The sequence below is a fragment of the Balaenoptera ricei genome, chromosome 12 (genome assembly GCF_028023285.1).
Source record: "Balaenoptera ricei isolate mBalRic1 chromosome 12, mBalRic1.hap2, whole genome shotgun sequence".
Lineage (NCBI taxonomy): Eukaryota > Metazoa > Chordata > Mammalia > Artiodactyla > Balaenopteridae > Balaenoptera > Balaenoptera ricei.
In genome coordinates, this window is record NC_082650.1 from 15,127,332 (window position 1) to 15,147,562 (window position 20,231).

A 20,231-nucleotide genomic window follows, 5' to 3' on the forward strand; every position below is an offset into this window, starting at 1 on the left:
AAATTGCCCTGAGGTATTCTTTCTTGGCTGATTCCAGAGGCTGTCAGCAGGGTGGCCCTGTGCATTACACACTTGGGGGCTTCTCATACTATTCTCGCTGGCCTGGATCTTTCCCACTTCATTTGTGGTGTTCTCGGCTATGTGGGTGAGCCTTGCCCTCTATAGATGTAGAACTTAAGGAAGTGTGATTTCACCAAAGAAAAGGAGTTTAGGAGTTGGTCTCTATCTGAATCCCCCATTCCCCAACCTCTATCCGGAGCTCTGAAGCTTTGAGGATCCTAATTTTATGTTAAGAAATTATGTTGGTGGGAAAGAAAGATTCTTTTCGTGGCTGCACTTCTATTCAACAGTTCTCTCCCCTAAAAGGACAGATTGTGGTAAAGAAATGAAAATAATTGGAAGTGAAACATCAAAAGATAGAATTAGAAAATGTTGAATTTCCAAATGATTCTGAGGTGCGGCTTTTCCAGTGTCTTTTTCTCCTGGGATCGTCCCTCCCACCTCCTGCTTTGCAGTAGCAGTTTAATGAACAGTCTGTGAAACAAATCTTAAATACAAACACATGCATTGCAAACTATGCTCTGAGGATAAAGCAACTTCTAATTTGTGGGAAAAGGATTAAATATTTCTGTTTTCTGAAAAGGGTTATTTTGTATTTTGTTTTGTATTAAAATGTATTTAGTTTCAAAAAAGAAATTATGTAACATTTTACATATTAATATTAGTATATTTATTAATTGATAGACTAACATGTTATATATAGTTTACATTATAGAATATTTATATACTTATAATAAATACTACTAAACTAATATACAAAGTAACTACTTACTGGTGAATATTTGTATATGTATGTATTTAATATTTAAAATGTTAAAATATTTAAATAGTTATAGGTGACTATCATGGTAGTTCTCATGATTAACTTTGAAATCAGATATGTTTTGAAATGGACTGTATCTTTGTTTCTGTATGTCCTCTATTTTCCACACTTTATACAATATAATTTAAAATTCAGTGAAATGAGTAGTTGGAGAATATTAAAATTATATTATTAATAAAATGATATTTAAAGGAAGAGACTATATTAATGGCTCTTCAAATTTTATTTTAAACTACTTTTACAGAAGTTTAATTCTTTTTTCTTTTTTTTAATTGAACTATAGTTGATTTACAGTGTGATAATTTCTGCTGTACAACAAAGTGATTCAGTTATACATATACATTCTTTTTTATATTCTTTTCCATTATGGTTTATCATAGGATATTGGATATAGTTCCCTGTGCTATACAGTAGGACCTTGTTGTTTATCTGTTCTCTATATAATAGTTTGCATCTGCTAACCCCAAACTCCCAATCCATCCCTCCCCCACCCCCCCAAATTCTTGAACCTTAGTTGTACTGATACTAAGACTTTAATAATTATCAACTGGACTAGTGATTACTGAATCAAAATGGGGGTGAATGAGTTTTAAATAGCACTAATAATAGTGTCACAGGTTGTTGAATATTTTGTTCAAGTAATTTCTTATGGTCTTTTCATTTTCATATACTAAATACTTTCAGAAACCTTAGTAGAAAAATGGACACTATGTTGTAGAGCACTTCATGGTATATGAAGAAATCATCACAAATACTTTGTTAAAAGTTTATAGGTGACTTAAATCTTGTGTCACCTTGTGACATAGCTTTTTGCTCATTTATCACAGATGCAGCAAATATTTTGGTGATAGGTATGGAAAATTCTGCAAAAGAAGGTGATCCTGGAACAATATTCTTCTTCAGGTAAGACAAGAAAGCAACTCCATTGGAAGATGGGCTGTGGCCAGGTAATGTGGTCCTTAAAGATGCAGGTGTACCTTCTCTCTTAACAGAAGATGTTTCAAAATTCATTTGTGATTTAAATTTATCCTTTGGTTCTTATTTGAATAGGAGAGTTTGTCACTTTTAGGCATCAGCTGGTAAATCCTCTTATGAAATAAAGAATTTCCCCCCCTAGGGAAAAGATTAGGGATTTTTTATTCATTTTGTTCTAAATTAACTTTAAGCAGTATGTCATCTTTGTATCATCTATGCAAGTTTTTTGCACCGCTCATAATTCATGACAGTAAAGGGTGCACTTAACATGTTATAAAAAGAGAGCATTGGACAAAGCTAAGGTCAGGAATCACTGGTGGAAATAATGGTGCCCTGCAGAACGCAGGGATTTAGGGAACCGAGTGGACTCCCCCCCCCAGCTTCCGGCCTTCCTGCGAGCAAGAGACTGAAGGAAGCTCAGGCTGAGGTCATTAACAGAGGCCCATTCGGGTAACTTGGTGTGTACTTGCCTTTATTTGTAAATGTGGATTTTCATTTACTAAGGATATATAAGCATCTTATTTCCCATTCATCTTCAGTGCCCCTTATCAGGTGCATGCTACCTGCCCCGCTGTCTTTTCTTCCTTTTCTTTCTTCTCCCTCTGGAGCTAAAGTTTTAGATCACCTTACCTCTCTAGAGACTTCAGACCGGGACCCTGATCCACAGACGTTTATTCCTTTTATTTAAAGGTTTTTTTTTTTTTTTTTAAGGTTGTTTTAACACCGGATACTCCAGAGTAGCTGAGTGGAAGTGGTAATGATAATAGAAACCATTTAAAATAATCTCATCCTCACAACGTTTGAGGAAGATCTTTTATGCCCAAGGGTCAGAGGGATTAAGTGAATTACCCACAGTCAAAGGATTAATAAGTGGCAGAACAGAAATACATGGAACATCCATAAGAATCCAGACTCTGATGAAGTTTCTGTGGTCTTAGTTCTTACAGCTGATAACCGGAAGCTCTGTCTTTGTTCCTGTGGATGCCTTACTTTCCTTGGACATAATCAAGAATTCAACATTTAGTGCCGGTAGAAAAACACCCCTTTTGACTTGAGTAAGGAATTTGGATTTCTGAGGTCCTCTAGATCAGCATCATCCAGTAGAAATACAATGCAAGGCACAAATGCAAGCCGCGAATGTAATAATACATTTTCTTACAGCCACATTTTTTTTTCTGCATCTATTGAGGTGATCATATGGTTTTTATTCTTCAATTTGTTAATATGGTGTATCACATTGATTGATTTGCATATATTGAAGAATCCTTGTTGCATCCCTGGGATAAATCCCACTTGATCGTGGTGTATGATCCTTTTAATGTGTCGTTGGATTCTGTTTGCTACTATTTTGTTGAGGATTTTTGCATCTATATTCATCAGTGATATTGGTCTGTAATTTTCTTTTTTTGTAGTGTCTTTGTCTGGTTTTGGTATCAGGGTGATGGTGGCCTCATAGAATGAGTTTGGGAGTGTTCCTTCCTCTGCAATTTTTTGGAAGAGTTTGAGAAGGATAGGTGTTAGCTCTTCTCTAAATGTTTGATAGAATTCACCTGTGAAGCCATCTGGTCCTGGACTTTTGTTTGTTGGAAGATTTTTAATCACAGTTTCAATTTCATTACTTGTGATTGGTCTGTTCATATTTTCTGTTTCTTCCTGGTTCAGTCTTGGAAGGTTATACCTTTCTAAAAATGTGTCCATTTCTTCCAGGTTGTCCATTTTCTTGGCATAAAGTTGCTTGTAGTAGTCTCTTAGGATGCTTTGTATTTCTGCGGTGTCTGTTGTAACTTCTCCTTTTTCATATCTGATTTTATTGATTTGAGTCCTCTCCCTCTTTTTCTTGATGAGTCTGGCTAATGGCTTATCAATTTTGTTTATCTTCTCAAAGAACCAACTTCTAGTTTTATTGATCTTTGCTATTGTTTTCTTTGTTTCTATTTCATTTATTTCTGCTCTGATCTTTATGATTTCTTTCCTTCTGCTAACTTTGGGTTTTGTTTGTTCTTCTTTCTCTAGTTTCTTTAGGTGTAAGGTTAGATTGTTTACTTGAGATTTTTCTTGTTTCTTGAGATAGGCTTGTATAGCTATAAACTTCCCTCTTAGAACTGCTTTTGCTGCATCCCATAGGTTTTGGGTCGTCGTGTTTTCATTGTCATTTGTCTCTAGATATTTTTTGATTTCCTCTCTGATTTCTTCAGTGATCTCTTGGTTATTTAGTAACGTATTGTTTAGCCTCCATGTGTTTGTCTGTTTTATGTTTTTTTCCCTGTAATTCATTTCTAATCTCATAGCGTTGTGGTCCGAAAAGATGCTTGATATGATTTCAATTTTCTTAAATTTACTGAGGCTTGATTTGTGACCCAAGATGTGATCTGTCCTGGAGAATGTTCCGTGCGCACTTGAGAAGAACGTGTAATCTGCTGTTTTTGGATGGAATGTCCTATATATATCAATTAAATCTAACTGGTCTATTGTGTCATTTAAAGCTTCTGTTTCCTTATTCATTTTCATTTTGGATGATCTGTCCATTGGTGTAAGTGAGGTGTTAAAGTCCCCCACTATTATTGTGTTACTGTCGATCTCCTCTTTTATAGCTGTTAGCAGTTGCCTTATGTATTGAGGTGCTCCTATGTTGGGTGCATATATATTTATAATTGTTATATCTTCTTCTTGGATTGATCCCTTGATCATTATGTAGTGTCCTTCCTTGTCTCTTGTAACATTCTTTATTTTAAAGTCTATTTTATCTGATATGAGTATAGCTACTCCAGCTTTCTTTTGATTTCCATTTGCATGGAATATCTTTTTCCATCCCCTCACTTTCAGTCTGTATGTGTCCCTAGGTCTAAAGTGGGTCTCTTGTAGACAGCATATATATGGGTCTTGTTTTTTTTTTTTTTTTTCTTTTTTTTTTTTTTAATTAATTAATTAATTTATTTTTGACTGTGTTGGGTCTTCGTTTCTGTGCGAGGGCTTTCTCTAGTTGTGGCAAGCGGGGGCCACTCTTCATCGCGGTGCGCAGGCCTCTCACCGTTGCGGCCTCTCTTGTTGCGGAGCACAGGCTCCAGACGCGCAGGCTCAGCAATCGTGGCTCACGGGCCCAGTTGCTCCGCGGCATGTGGGATCTTCCCAGACCAGGGCTCGAACCCGTGTGCCCTGCATTGGCAGGCAGACTCTCAACCACTGCGCCACCAGGGAAGCCCTGGGTCTTGTTTTTGTATCCATTCAGCCAGTCTATGTCTTTTGGTTGGGGCATTTAATCCATTCACGTTTAAGGTAATTATTGATATGTATGTTCCTATGACCATTTTCTTAATTGTTTTGGGTTTGTTTTTGTAGGTCCTTTTCTTCTCTTGTGTTTCCCACTTAGAGAAGTTCCTTTAGCATTTGTTGTAGAGCTGGTTTGGTGGTGCTGAATTCTCGTAGCTTTTGCTTGTCTGTAAAGCTTTTGATTTCTCCATCAAATCTAAATGAGATCCTTGCCGGGTAGAGTAATCTTGGTTGTAGGTTCTTCCCTTTCATCACTTTAAGTATATCATGCCACTCCCTTCTGGCTTGTAGAGTTTCTGCTGAGAAATCAGCTGTTAACCTTATGGGAGTTCCCTTGTATGTTATTTGTCGTTTTTCCCTTGCTGCTTTCAATAATTTTTCTTTGTCTTTAATTTTTGCCACTTTGATTACTATGTGTCTCGGCGTGTTTCTCCTTGGGTTTATCCTGTGTGGGACTTACTGTGCTTCCTGGACTTGGGTGGCTATTTCCTTTCCCATGTTAGGGAAGTTTTCGACTATGATCTCTTCAAATATTTTCTCTGGTCCTTTCTCTCTCTCTTCTCCTTCTGGGACCCCTATAATGCAAATGTTGTTGCGTTTAATGTTGTCCCAGAGGTCTCTTAGGCTGTCTTCATTTCTTTTCATTCTTTTTTCTTTATTCTGTTCCGCAGCAGTGGATTCCACCATTCTGTCTTCCAGGTCACTTATCCGTTCTTCTGCCTCAGTTATTCTGCTATTGATTCCTTCTAGTGTAGTTTTCATTTCAGTTATTGTATTGGTCATCTCTGTTTGTTTGTTCTTTAATTCTTCTAAGTCTTTGTTAATCATTTCTTGCATCTTCTCGATCTTTGCCTCCATTCTTATTCCGAGGTCCTGGATCATCTTCACTATCATTATTCTGAATTCTTTTTCTGGAAGGTTGCCTATCTCCACTTCATTTAGTTGTTTTTCTGGGGTTTTTTCTTGTTCCTTCATCTGGTACATAGCCCTCTGCCTTTTCATCTTGTCTATCTTTCTGTAACTGTGGTTTTTGGTCCACAGGCTGCAGGATTGTAGTTTTTCTTGCTTCTGCTCTTACAGCCACATTTTTAATTTAAAAAAAGATGAATTTAATTTTGACCAACACTAATAATAACATATATTGCCTGAAATTAATTTTACTGGTATATTTTATTTAACCCAACATATCTAAACTATTATCATTTCAACATGTAATCAGTCAACAATTAGTGAGATTTACATTCTCCTTTTCATACTAAGTCTCTGAAACCTGGTGTATATTTTCCACTTATAGCAGCTCTCAGTTTGGACCAGGCCTGTTTCAGGTGCCCGGTAGTCACATGTGGCTTGAGCGCCATACTGCAGAGTTCCTGGGATCTCTCATCTGCCTTGAGGTGCTTCTCTGAACCAGGGCTCTGGCTGTGGCCTTAAACACCTCCCAAATCCATATCCTGAGACCCCACCCTGGCCTTTTGCCACACTCACTGCTTGGTCTCCCTGCCTGTCTTCTCACCCCACCACCTGTCTGTCTGTCTGTCTGTTTGTAGGCAGAGCAATTTTTCAGTAGGTAATTCTGATCACTATACTGTCCTTAAAATTCTAAGGAATGTGACCAAACGCCTTATCACAGCACGAAGTTCCTTCAGGGGTTGGCTCCTCCCACCTCTGACCTGCGTGCCCTCCACTTGCCCTCATCCGCAGCCATTCAAACTACTGGCTCCTTATTCTGAGACGTTGCCTGCCCCCCTTGCACCTTTTCCTGGAGCCTGGGGTATTTCCTCTGCTGTATTTCCTCTCGTTTTCTCATTTGGCTCTGCTGGTCCTTTAGGAACTGTGTCCCTCCGGTGTACATCCACCTAGATTCTGCATAACACTGTTACAGCACGGATCACACTATTGTAATCGGTGGTCCGTGGGTCAGTGTTCTCTGGATTGGGACTTCCTTGAGCAGAGGATCTAGACCATACTCACCTTTGCATCCCAGATGCTAAGCACAGACCCACACACGTACTAAGCACATTGCTTAAGATGGTTTGAAGAATGGTAATGGGAACATCATATTTTTACCTTTCTTTTTTTTTTTTTTTTAATTAATTATTTATTTATTTACTTATTTTTGGCTGCATTGGGTCTTCGTTGCTGTGCACATGGGCTTTCTCTAGTTGCGGCGAGTGGGGGCTACTCTTCGTTGCGGTGCGCGGGCTTCTCACTGCGGTGGCTTCTCTTGTTGCGGAGCATGGGCTCTAGGCACGCAGGCTTCAGTAGTTGTGGCACGCAGGCTCAGTAGTTGTGGCACACGGGCTGTAGAGCACAGGCTCAGTGGTTGTGGTGCACGGGCTTAGTTGGTCTGTGGCATGTGGGATCTTCCCGGACTAGGGCTCGAACCCGTGTCCCTTGCATTGGCAGGCAGATTCTTAACCACTGCACCACCAGGGAAGCCCCTACCTTTCTTTCATTTCTACCCTCCTTCCTCTGGTGCAATGACCCAGAGCTGTAACTCCTTTTTCTTTTTTTTTTTTTAATTTACTACCTAAAACAGCTCAACACATCAGACTTCAGAAATCAAAACAAGCTCCCTAACAGTTTTTAGACTTAAATTTTGTCAAAGGCAGACTTGGATTGTGAGGGCCTCCTGTGGCTTTGTTGCAGGTCTTCTCTGAGCACTGTAGGCATGGCTGGCATTATTTCATAGGTGCCTTTACCATCTGAGGCTTTAATTTATCTCAGTCTCTTTATTCCACAGATATTAAAAGCATGACCCTTTATTCTTTTCTGATAGCAGAATCTGCCTAACGAGAGCTAATGAGACAGGTCTCCAAAATTTCCTTATTCTGATATCTGTACACCAGAATTGAATCAGGGTACTTCTGTGGTGATGCAGTGGTTGGGAGTCCGCCTGCCAATGCAGGGGACACGGGTTCAAGCCCTGGTCTGGGAAGATCCCACATGCCGCAGAGCAGCTAAGCCCGTGTGCTACAACTACTGGGCCTGCACTCTAGAACCCACGTGCCACAACTACTGAGCCTGCGCTCTAGAGCCCGTGCTCCACACAAGAGAAGCCACCGCAATGAGAAGCCCGTGCACCGCAACGACCGCAACGAAGAGTAACCCCCGCTCGCTGCAACTAGAGGAAGCCCGCACGCAGCAATGAAGACCCAGCGCAGCCAAAAAGGAATTAATTAATTAAAAAAAAAAAAAAAGAATTGCATCAGGTATGAAAGAGTCTAGTTACTTGAAGTTATATGGTTTTACAATAATAGTTATTTATTCTGCAAACCACAGGAGAAATCCGTGAATTTTTGAGGGGTCAGGTTTTTTATCAAAAATTCAAAAAATAGCTTTTGTTTATCATATCCATCCAGGGACCATCATGTCAAATCAATAATAAATCATATTTTTTAAAATTGGCATTCTAGATACATTCTAGAAGCTACCTAAGCATGGTTTTATGTGTGGCCCTAAAGAATGTATTCCACCTTTAACTTAGTTTATTCTTTTAAATCAGGGAAGGAGCTGCTGTCTTCTGGAATGTGAAAGACAAAACTGTAAGTATAAATAAAGTGTGAAAGTATTAAAATTTAGTTTTCTGAGAATAAATTGTTAATTGGCACTCAGTAATCTGAGCAATTGGAAGATAAATTAACAGATAATCCTCAGTTTATTTGCTCTGCATTATGTGATGTTGATTCTAGCACTGTCATCTTCCAGAATTTTCTTTTTGACTTAGAAGTTTCCTACATTTTCCATTCTCTGAGCACACAATAATTTGTGGAAAATCAGAACAATCCTAGCTACACTGCAGACAGAAGGAAGTATACTTCTCATGTGATAACCTACAAAATGAGTAATGTACACACAGTTCACTGGAAGCTGGCTGCACTGAGTCTTATTTTAGATCAAGTTTTCTAGAACTTTTTAACTCACTGGAAATAATTTCTTCAGTATCTCAATCATGATTTGTTTAATACAACCGTTTCAGAGGCAGTTTGGTAATACATATCAAAGCTTTATATTTAACTCAGCAATTTTACATCTAGAAAGTTATCCAAAGGAAATAATCACAGTTATATATGATGAATGATGTATAGAAATGTTCATCAACACATTATATACAATAGCAAAAATGAGAAATAACCAAAACACATAATAATAGGAAGTTTGTTAAATAACATCCATAGCATGTATTTAGGATGTACATACTACAGCTCTTAAAAGTCACGTGGGAAGAAACCAATTCCTGAGGAATTGCCTGTGTATATGGTACAGTTAAATTAAAAGAGCAGGTTACAAAATATAACCAATATAATACCAGAGCTGGTAAAAAAATATGCCTCATACAAACCCAGTTTTACTGAAAGGAGATACACACACAGGGGGCAGGGGGAGGGAGACTGGGGAGTGGTTTCCTGGAGAAAAGGAAATATAAATGAGCAATAAATGCAAGAAAAATGTACACATTGGCTATTTGAATTTGCAAAGATGTAAAAGGCTGACAATACCCAGTGTTTTTTAAGAATGCTCTCATTAAAAAAAAAAAAAAAAGAGTGCTCTCATAGGCACAGATGTAGAGAACAAACATATGGACACCAAGGGGGGAAAAGGGGAGGTGGTGGTGGGATGAACTGGGAGATTGGGATTGACATATATACACTGATATGTATAAAATAGATAACTAATAAGAACCTGCTGTATAAAAAAATAAATAAAATTCAAAAAAAAAGAATGCTCTCATAAATCTTTGGATTCTAAAGTTGGAAAAACTGTTTTGGAGAGCATTTTAGAAACATTTATCAAAATTATAAGTGTGCATGTCTTTTGTTCCAACAAATCCTAAAGAAATATTCCCACAAGTCCTTGAAGATACACGCATAAGGCTGGCACATGCGACATCGTGATAGTAGAGAATAGAAAAAACTCCCCATGGATGGACATTTAGGACAGTTAAATCAATTATACTTCCTCCGTGAAGGAGAATAGCACTGAAAATGTTCATACGTACAGTATCATCCCATTTATATAAACAGCAAACTAAATGTACATACATATTATACACATAGGGAAAAGTCTGGAAGGATATGCACCAAGTTTAATGGTGGTAACATTAGAGGATTAGAAATTCAGGAGACTGACTATACTGCTGAACTGAATGAATAAGCATTTTCAGAACTCTAGTGGAAGACTGATGAATTCATAAAAGTGTTAACAAAAGATCAAGATGAAAAAGAAAATTAATTACATAGGACTGAGTGAACTGATGAGGATGATTATAATTTTTGTGACTTTCTGTTTGAATAAAAAAAAAAAAAATCCCACAAGGACTCGGAGGCAAAAAATATACAAATCAATTTTCACTGCAAAGTAAAGGAGCTGTTACAGTGGAGGATTACTGGACTGAATGTCAATATTTTGACATAGTATGAGTGTGTTTCGTGTTTGGTAATTGCAATCATTGTTACTTTTGTTGTGGTCATCCATTTACAATTCTTGGTGTCCGTTTATCTCTTGTAAAAATAAAATACAGTGTGTGTGTGTGAAAAAAAAAAAAAAATTCAGGAGAACAGAGAGAGATTATCACTTTCTATACCTCTGTGTTTAAATTTTTACAAGTGTGTTACTTAAACTTTTTGTTTTGAAGATTTAAAGAATACAAACCATAATGTTATTAGGGGTTTTCTTTGCGTTGTGGGATAATGGTAGTTTTTGTTTTCCTCCTTAAGCTTGTCTGTGTTTTCCAAATGTAAAAGCAAATGAATATATCGTTCCAATTAGTTTAGTATCACCATGAATCTGCTTTCTCCTTAAAACCTAAAGAACAGAAGAAGTGTTATCAAATGTAATAAAAAAATGTTATAAGCATTAACTCTATAACATTATTCTGTACTGAGGGAGTCGGTTATAATTTCAGGTTAATCTTCCTTTTCTTCTAGATGAAGCATGTGATGCAAGTTCTTGAAAAACATGAAATTCAGCCCTATGAAATTGCATTGGTACACTGGGAGAATGAAGAGCTTAACTACTCAAAAACAGAGTAAGCAACTTTTTATCAAATTTATGAAAAGGGCACTTGGAATAACTAGGTACAGCAGTAGAGAAGATAAATTATTAATTTGGAGACTAATTTTAAGAAAAAAGTTATTGGTGCAAATACAAAGCTGAAACAATAAATATTAGTGGATAGATATTATTTTTATAGCTTCTCAGGCTACCCATAAATTAAAACAAGTAGATAGTATAACCCCAAAATAGTAAGTTTCCTAAGCAGCCAAAATCAGTAATATAGTGTGCCTTCGTTAGAATGAACCTGTTAAATTATTCTAGTAAAGTCTTCTCTTAAGTAAAGCCTTTTTGTTTTTTTCCCATTGACTTTGAGTATAAAAAGTATGAAGTATAATGACGGGGTGCTCTAAGAGAACCACTTGTGGAAATGGGGGTGGGTACCACTGCTGTACCACTCTCCGGTCAAATGTATGGGTAGACAACGTACTGGCCAATTTCCATGTCACAGCAAGGGTGCAAAAATGAGGAGGGGTATTAGGGCGGAGAGAGAAGGCAGAATGAACAGGATTAAAAGGTCTTTTCTCTCAGGGAGGTACTGGTCTAGTGGAATGTGAGAAGGAAAAAAAGTCTTTGTATTGAGAAAGGAAGTGACACAAGCAGAGCTTTAGGGAAATTTGGAAGAGACACCAGCTATAGAAAGACTAATTGGGATAAGAGCTAAGTGATAATAGCCAGCGATGAGCTTTCCTGTATCATCTTCTCCTCCACCAACCTTTGTGCACGTCTTCTGGTCTCACATCTCTCGTGAAGGTTTAGCCTATACTTTTCCTGTTTGCTTGTGATACTTACACTCCCAAATTCCCTCCCTTCCCCCTCCTCCCCAGTCGCTCCAGAGTTCTCTACATATACATCTTGGTTTGTCACAGCTGCCTCATCTCCCTCCCCATCCTCACCATGTCCATGTGATTTCAGATTATATTGTGTATAGTTACATAGTTTTACATTCAGCATTTTTTCACTTAGCAAATATTGTAGGCATTTTCCCTTTTCTACTAAATATCCTTTCAAAACATGCTTGTTCATTTTTGTTGTGTGAATTCCTATAAATGAACCGTTCTTCTGTTGAACATTTAGTTTCTTTCCTGATTTCTTACTATTCAACGTTTGACCATAGAAAGTTTTTTTTTTAATGTATATCTCTATTCATTTGTCTTTTTTCTTTAATAAATTTATTTATTTATTCATTTATTTATTACTTATGGCTGCGTTGGGTCTTCGTTGCTGTGCGCGGGCTTTCTCTAGTTGCAGCGAGCGGGGGCTACTCTTCGTTGCAGTTCACGGGCTTCTCATTGCAGTGGCTTCTCTTGTTGCAGAGCACAGGATCTAGGTGCATGGGCTTCAGTAGTTGTGACTCTCGGGCTCAGCAGTTGTGGCGCACGGGCTTAGCTGCTCTGCGGCATGTGGGATCTTCCTGGGCCAGGGATCGAACCCGTGTCCCCTGCATTGGCAGGTGGATTCTTAACCACTGTTCCACCAGGGAAGTCCCCATAGGAAGTTTTTTGTACACAAATCTTTCCTTGCATCTTTGATTATTTCCTTAGGATAAATTCCTAGAAGTGGAATTACTTGGATCATAGGGTATAAGAACATTTGTAAGACTCTTGATACAGATTGCCAAAATGACCTCTAGAAAGATTATAAAGATTATTTTTCAAAAGAAAAAAAGTACTTTTTGCGATTTAGAAACTACTTTTTTTTTTTTTTTCTTAGGGGACAGTCAAAACTTCACAGAGGGGAAATCAGGTTAAATTCAGAGCTAGATTTAGAGGACGCCATTCTAGAGAAATTTGCTTTCTCAAATGCTCTTTGCCTTTCAGGTAAGTTACTGCTACTTATCAGAGACGGTATCACATAGTTTTCATTTCATGCAGGGAAGTTGAAATATTTAGTAAAGACTTTGACATGTTTTCGCAGAGTACTCAGCAAAGCCTTATAATTCCTTTTCCTTTTTTTTCCCCTCCAAGAGAAAAATATATGTAGTATAGAGTATAATATATAGTATCTGTGCTACAGTTATTCATTCCTTATTAATGGTATTGATAAAGCTTACCTCTCCAAAAATATTCTTTTATGTTGTTGCTGTTATTGTTATTATTATCACTACCTTTGTTTTCCCCTCTCCTTCTCTCTGAGATTGTTAGTCTTAGATTGTCTGTAATCCAGGCAGAGAAAGCACAGCCTTCTGTGGTTGGGCACAGGCCTCTATGTAGAAAAATACACTCTGGTTTTTTACAGGAATGGGACAGAGAGTCACGGTGGCTCTCAGTTTTTTCGGCAAGATCCATACACCTGAATAGAACTGTAGAAGTTCTCTAAGAAATGCTCCTGCCACCAGTCTGTACTAGGCTGCTGCTGTGGTGGACTGCACATACCATCCAGGAGGCTTCGGGACTTCTGAGCTGTAGCACAGCCCAGAGGAGTGGAGGGAAGGTCACGAAGGCCTGATTTCTGCCCCTCTACAGAGCCACCCTTCGTTCCTCTCAGCTTCTGAGATGCAGTATAAGAAAATCAGGGATTCTACCCAATGTAGCTTTGGTCTGCCAGCAGGACTTGGAAATCCACTCACTTTCTTCTGTCTCTTTCTACTTAGTGCCATCTTTTGTAATAATAAGTAACGATTCTTAAATTTCAGTCTCAGATTTTTTGGACATCTGCTTCTTAAACTGTTGTTGAAATGGCAGTGAAGGTACTGTGCAGTTTTACATTTTGTAGAAACATGAGTATGATGATAAATGTTCTGTTGTTAATTTTTTTTCCCCCAGTGAAACTGGCTATCTGGGAAGCATCACTGGATAAATTTGTTGAATCTATTCAGTCGATTCCAGAGGTAATTATACTAATTTTATGCTTGTTTTCAAGGATTGAGTTCTATTGGGGAAAAATACAAATTTCCCATTATAATGATGAATTTAGAAGTACAATAAAGTAATAATAAACATTAAGAAAGCTGCACTGAATTTAAGCAGGAAAAAAAAAACCCGGTTACATATAAAATGACAAAATAAGAAACCTTTTAAAACTTAAAATTCAAATTACTTTTCTCTAATGGTATAATATTTTTAATGTAACTGAATTGAAGGTAAATAAAATGAAATGTTTCCTCTCTAAGGAAGGAAATTATGACCACTTTTCTCAATTAAAAAGTGTCTTGACAAATTACAAGGAAAATAGTGGCATGAAAAATGCATCTAAAATTATATCAAAACTTCAGAATACATTAAAAATCACGCTTACTGTAATTAACTTTGTTTTTACTGTGGCAGAATAATTATACTCGGGAAAAGAGCCCCTGGTTTTTCATTAAGAGATTAGGAATGTACATCATAGAAAATGCTAGTGAGAAGGGAAACCTGTGTATGTATGTACCTATTTTCCCCCTCCCAAATAGGCTTTAAAAGCTGGGAAGAAAGTGAAACTATCTCATGAAGAAGTTATGCAGAAAATGGGTGAACTCTTTGCCTTAAGGTAAAATTTTCTCTGTAAATGAAATATTTCATATATTTAACAATCTCCAGAAAATATGCCTGCAGCTCTACAGTAAAGAGCAAACATTTGTATCTTTATGGGAATTGCAGCTGTTTCTATTTCATTCATTATAAGCATGGAGAACTCTTACCCATTGGAAGCAGTTGGGCTGTATTAGTAATGTACTGGAAGAAATTGTGCATGTGCAAGAGAGACCATAATTACTCTACGTTAAACCTACATCAGCGAGCGTAGGAGGTGTTCTTCAAAGGTGGGAAGATGCATTCTAGAATTTGGACAAGGGTAATTCTCAGTAAAAGTATATCACTGCATCATAATGCTGAATCAGACCTAATTGCTATGGAAAAGTGATGTACCATATTTCACTGACTCTGAGACACCATAAGATGCCACAAGAAAGTGAAAATGCTGCCCACTAACATATGAGACAATGCTTTTTTATCACAGAATTTAATTTTGCACTACGGAAATAGCTCTTTCAGTCTTATTTGGATGTAGATTTATCACATTTCCTCTTGGGCATACATAAAAAGGAAAGAATAAGAGAAATAAGTCGTCTAAGGCAGTGACAACTAAGTCTCAACTGCCACCTGTAAGACATCATAAATTTTAAAGATGCCTCCCATTTTCAGAGATGATAAAGTGGGAAGAAGAGTGTCTTAAAATTGATGAAATATGATAGTACATCATTTAAAATTAAGTTAAAAGGCCTTCAGTTTATTTTGTTCTTGTAGTTTTCCCAAGATTTATGGAATGAAACACCCTGAATCTTGGTGTTATTCTCACTAGGCGGGATTCTCAGTGTTTCGGCCCTTGTCGTGTGTGGGGTGAGTTACTGGAGTTCCTTGTCAGTAGTTTACCTAAGAGTTGCTTTTCCACATTCTCCTTAGTTACTTGCCCTGGAGAAGAGAAGCGGTCCAGTGTTGCGTCATCTAGGCCCTTCTCAAAGCTCAGGGGCCCTAAGTCAGGGCACCAACAAAAATAGAAAGCTCTGCATGAGAGCGTCCCGCAGCACATCTGCAGCCTCGAGCTCGCTAGGAAGTGGGGGAGATAGACTCCTCTGCCCTCTTCTCTTGGTCATGCGAGCAGAATTGGATACAGCGAATTATAATACTGGGACTCAGAAATTAGGACTCAATATACTTAGGTTTGTGAATAGTTTCGTAGAGTCTTACTGTTGTTATCCTAAGTTTTCGTCTCTTTACGATAAGAGTGCTTATGTGTTATTCAAAGGAATGTGGCGAATCTATGACGAGAAATAGAAGTAGAAATGTGGCAGTCACAGATTATACATGGTATGATCCTACTTGTAAGCAAACAACATAAATATTCATCTCTATCTTGATATGTATACATACTACCAGACACGTAGGTGTATGTGCATGCGCGCACACACACACACGTGCGCATGTGTGCCTGGAAGCAGATCTGGAAGGACACAGGAGAGTATTGGCAGGGCCGAAAGGATTTGAGTTGTTAGGGTAAGGGGCCTACCAGTGTTTTCTGAGTTCTTCTCTAGGGTTTTTCTTTTTTATAGTGAACGGCTATTTATGTGTTACTTCTATAACATAAATTTTTGTTTAAAAGCAAACTCAGGCCTCATATGTAAAAAAGGTAGAAATAGAGAGTGTGTGTGTTTGTGTGTGTGTGTGAAACTAGCAGTGGCTACCCGCAGGGAGTGGGAGAAAGGGAAAAATGGGGATAAGAATAGGAGTAAGATTGGTCAATTTTTACCTTTTTCTGTCTTTTTTATTTTTGAGCCATCTGATTACCTACCCACACACACACAAATATATGTGCATGTATATTGTAACAAATTTTAATGAAAAAAGAAGCTTAGAAATTTTTTTTTAATAAGTTTATTTATTTATTTATTTTGGCTGCGTTGGGTCTTCGTTCCTGCACGCGGGCTTTCTCTAGTTGCAGCAAGCGGGCACTACTCTTCGTTGTGGTGCGCAATCTTCTCATTGCGGTGGCTTCTCTTGTTGCAGAGCGCGGGCTCAGTAGTTGTGGCTCACAGGCTCTAGAGCACAGGCTCAGTAGTTGTGGCGCACGGACTTAGTTGCTCCACGGCATGTAGGATCTTCCCAGACCAGGGCTCAAACCCATGTCCCCTGCATTGGCAGGTGGATTCTTAACCACTGCGCCACCAGGGAAGTCCCTAGAAATTTTTTAAATTGGTTTTTTTTCTCTCTACTTCATAAATGTTAATATAAAGATTGAATTAATTTGGTTGCACATTTTGAAAATTTTTTGTTTACATGTTTCTCAGAAGTATTACAAGAATCAGCATTAAAAACTACTTTTATAAAGCACCATGTAAATAAGAAATAAACTTATTTACAAAACAGAAATAGACTCACAGACATAGAAAACAAACTTGTGATTACCAGAGGGGATGGGGGGAGATAAATTAGGAGTTTGGGATTAATATAGCCACACTGCTATATATAAATTAGGTAAACAACAAGGACCTACTGTATAGCACAGGGAACTATACTCAATATCTTGTAGTAACCTATAATGGAAAAGAATCTAAAAAAGAATATATATATATATATATGTATGTATGTGTAACTGAATCACTTTGCCATACACTTGAAATTAACACAACATTGTAAATTAACCATACTTCAGTCAATCAATAAATCAATCAATAAATATCTTCTTCAAAAAAGAAATAAAATAGACCATGATTTTTTAATTCAAGATAAAAATTAAAAGTTAATGATTTTCCTTTTTTTAAGACACCATATAAACTTGAGTTCAGACTTCTTGATCACTCCTGATTTCTACTGGGACAGAGAAAATCTGGAAGAACTTTATGATAAAACTTGTCGGTTCCTCAGCATTACTCGTAGAGTTAAGGTATGTATTTTGCACTTCTACTGAAAGGGACACAATGTCACCTATAAGTTGTTGTATGACTGTGTGAAGAGAAGTTTTTAATTAAGTAAATGTGTTTAACTGCTTTTGGAGAAATGTCTTGTTTGACTTCTACTCAGATCTCTAGATTTCCCATTCTAGTTTTCCTGTGTACAGGCAGTTTTCAGCTTTCATGTCAAAGGATATTCTGGTATTTGCTCTACAGACTAGATAAGACTGGTGAGAGTTTGGAGGCCTAGTGGTCTGTTAGGAAGTTTCTCATCAAGTTTCAAGCAAGAGTTCATGGGGTCCAGAACTTCACTGGTGACAGTGAGAATAGAAATGAATTTTTAAAAGAATCCTTTAAGACAAATGAAGTGGTTGGTACTGGGAGGCCAGGGAGAAGGAAGAGTAAGGATGACTGACGTTTGCTGTGGGTGACAGGTAGAAAAATGGCAAAACGTAAAGAGGTTGGGGGGAGGGGAGGAGCCACATTCAAGATATGTTGAGAGTAGAGTAGCAAGAAGACATCCAGTTAGAACTGTCTGAAAGCATTTAGAAGCGTGGAAGCGAAGTTGAGGAGGGAGGCAGCCTTTGGAATGATGGAAGTGCGTGGAGGGCGTCATGGTGGAGGTAGACCACCCGGGAAAGAGAGCAGAGGACAAGAGGGACAGTAGTACCATGTGTGCGCATAGTTCTGTCACATTCAGTCACACGTGCGGATCCAGGTAACCACAAGATCTGGATGCAGAACTGTTCTGTCACCACAGAGATCTCCCTTGTGCTTGTCCCTTTATAGTCACACCCTTCCCTCCCCGACCATCCCTAACCGCTGGTAATGAGTAATCTATTCTCCAGCTCTATAATTTTGTCATTTGGGGAATGTTATATAAATAGAATCGTACAGGGTGTGACTTTAAAATGGGCTTTTTTCAATGAGTATAATACCCTTGAGAGCCATCCAAGTCATTGCTTGTATCAATCCCTGCCTTCCTGTGAGTTACTTAGCCATTTGGGGGGATTCCATTTTGATTTATCTGTATGGTTTTTGAGTATATCTCTTTGCGTAGATATTTAGTGGTTGCTCTAAGTGTCACATTATACATATCTAGCTTATCACAATCCACTGGTTTCAACATTTTGCCAGATTAAACCAAGCGTGCAAACCTTACTTCTCTTTACATCCCTTTACTCCCCACTTTGAGAACTTCATCAGTGTTACAATTTTTGCTGCAACCACCAAACATAATTTAGAAAACTCAAGAGGAGACGGAAATCCTATTGTATTTACCCCCATTTTTATTCTTTCTGTTGTTCCTTTTTTTTTCAATGACATTCCAAGATTTCTTCTTTTATTGTTTATTTTCTGTTTCAAGAACATTCTTTAGCCATTCTTTCAGGGTAAGTTTGCAAAAGCATAGTCTCTTAGTTTTTCTTCATCTGAAAACGTCTAGATTTCCCCTTTATTCCTGAAGGATTTTTTCACTAGGTAGAGGATTCCAAGTTGACAGTTCATTTCTTTCAATACCTACAAATTACTGTGTCACTTTTTTCTGGCCTCCATGATTTCCGAGGAGAAATCTTCTATCTCTCTATGACGTGAGTGTCAGACCTTTAATTATACTCCAACAAGTCTTCGAGGTTCTCTTTATTTTTTTCCTAATCTTTTCAACAAATGGTGCTAGAACAATGGGATAGTCATAATGAACCCTATCCTTTACTCCACACCATTTCTAAATGAATCAGAGACCTTTTAAATATAAAAGCTAAAATTATAAAACGTCAGGAAGAAGATATAGGAAAAAGGCCTCATGACCTTGGGGAAGGCCAAGATTTGTTAGGGAAAAAAACAAAGCATGCACCTTGGGGAACGAATTTGATAAGTTGAACTTCATCAAAACTAAGACCACTGCTCTTTGAAAGACACTCTTAGGAATATGAAAAGGCAAATCACAGGCTGGGAGGAAATATTCTCAATATATAACCTGACAAAGGACTTGTCCAGAATAATCAAAGAACTCTTTCTACTCAAGGGGCTTCCCTGGTGGCACAGTGGTTAAGAATCTGCCTGTCAGTGCAGGGGACACGGGTTCGAGCCCTGGTCCAGGAAGATCCTACACGCCGCGGAGCAGCTAAGCCTGTGCGCCACAACTACTGAGCCTGCTCTCTAGGCCCGCATGCCACAACTACTGAAGCCCACATGCCTAGAGCCTGTGCTCCACAACAAGAGAAGCCACCGCAATGAGAAGCCCGCACACCGCAACGAAGAGTAGCCCCCGCTCACCACAACTAGAGAAAGCCCACGTGCAGCAATGAAGACCCAACACAGCCAAAAATAAAATAAATAATAAAATAAATAACTTTTTTTAAAAAAGATCTATGCATTAAAAAAAAAGAACTCTTTCTACTCAAAAAGACAACCCAGTTTTTTAAATGGGCAAAAGATTTAAACTGACGTCTCACAAAATATGTGAACAGCCAAATGAACATGAGAAGATGTTCAACGTTATTGTTTACCAGGGAAGTGCAAATTAAACCTGCAGTGCGCTGTTACTACACACTCACTAGAATGACTGAAATTAAAAGGACTGACAATACCAAGTGCTGGGAAGGATATAGAGCAGATGGAAGTTTCATACATTACTTGTGGGAATATACATTGGTACAACCACTCTGCAAAAACAGCCCGCAGTTCCTC

General features: G+C 38.0%; 1 protein-coding gene across 5 annotated transcripts in view; it reads left to right on the forward strand.

The window, feature by feature from the left end:
* RMND1 (required for meiotic nuclear division 1 homolog) overlaps window positions 1–20,231 on the forward strand; it is a 42,643-nt gene that overhangs the window by 13,104 nt on the left and 9,308 nt on the right. For all 5 annotated transcript variants that reach the window (XR_009506247.1, XM_059941892.1, XM_059941890.1 and 2 more), the window contains 7 exons: window positions 1,711–1,786; window positions 8,631–8,670; window positions 11,053–11,153; window positions 12,893–12,999; window positions 13,945–14,009; window positions 14,571–14,647; window positions 17,416–17,536. Coding sequence is in view for 4 of the 5 variants with exons in the window: in XM_059941892.1 (XP_059797875.1) it covers window positions 1,711–1,786; window positions 8,631–8,670; window positions 11,053–11,153; window positions 12,893–12,999; window positions 13,945–14,009; window positions 14,571–14,647; window positions 17,416–17,536 (587 nt within the window). In the remaining variant the exon portion in view is untranslated. The remainder of the gene's footprint in view (window positions 1–1,710; window positions 1,787–8,630; window positions 8,671–11,052; window positions 11,154–12,892; window positions 13,000–13,944; window positions 14,010–14,570; window positions 14,648–17,415; window positions 17,537–20,231) is intronic.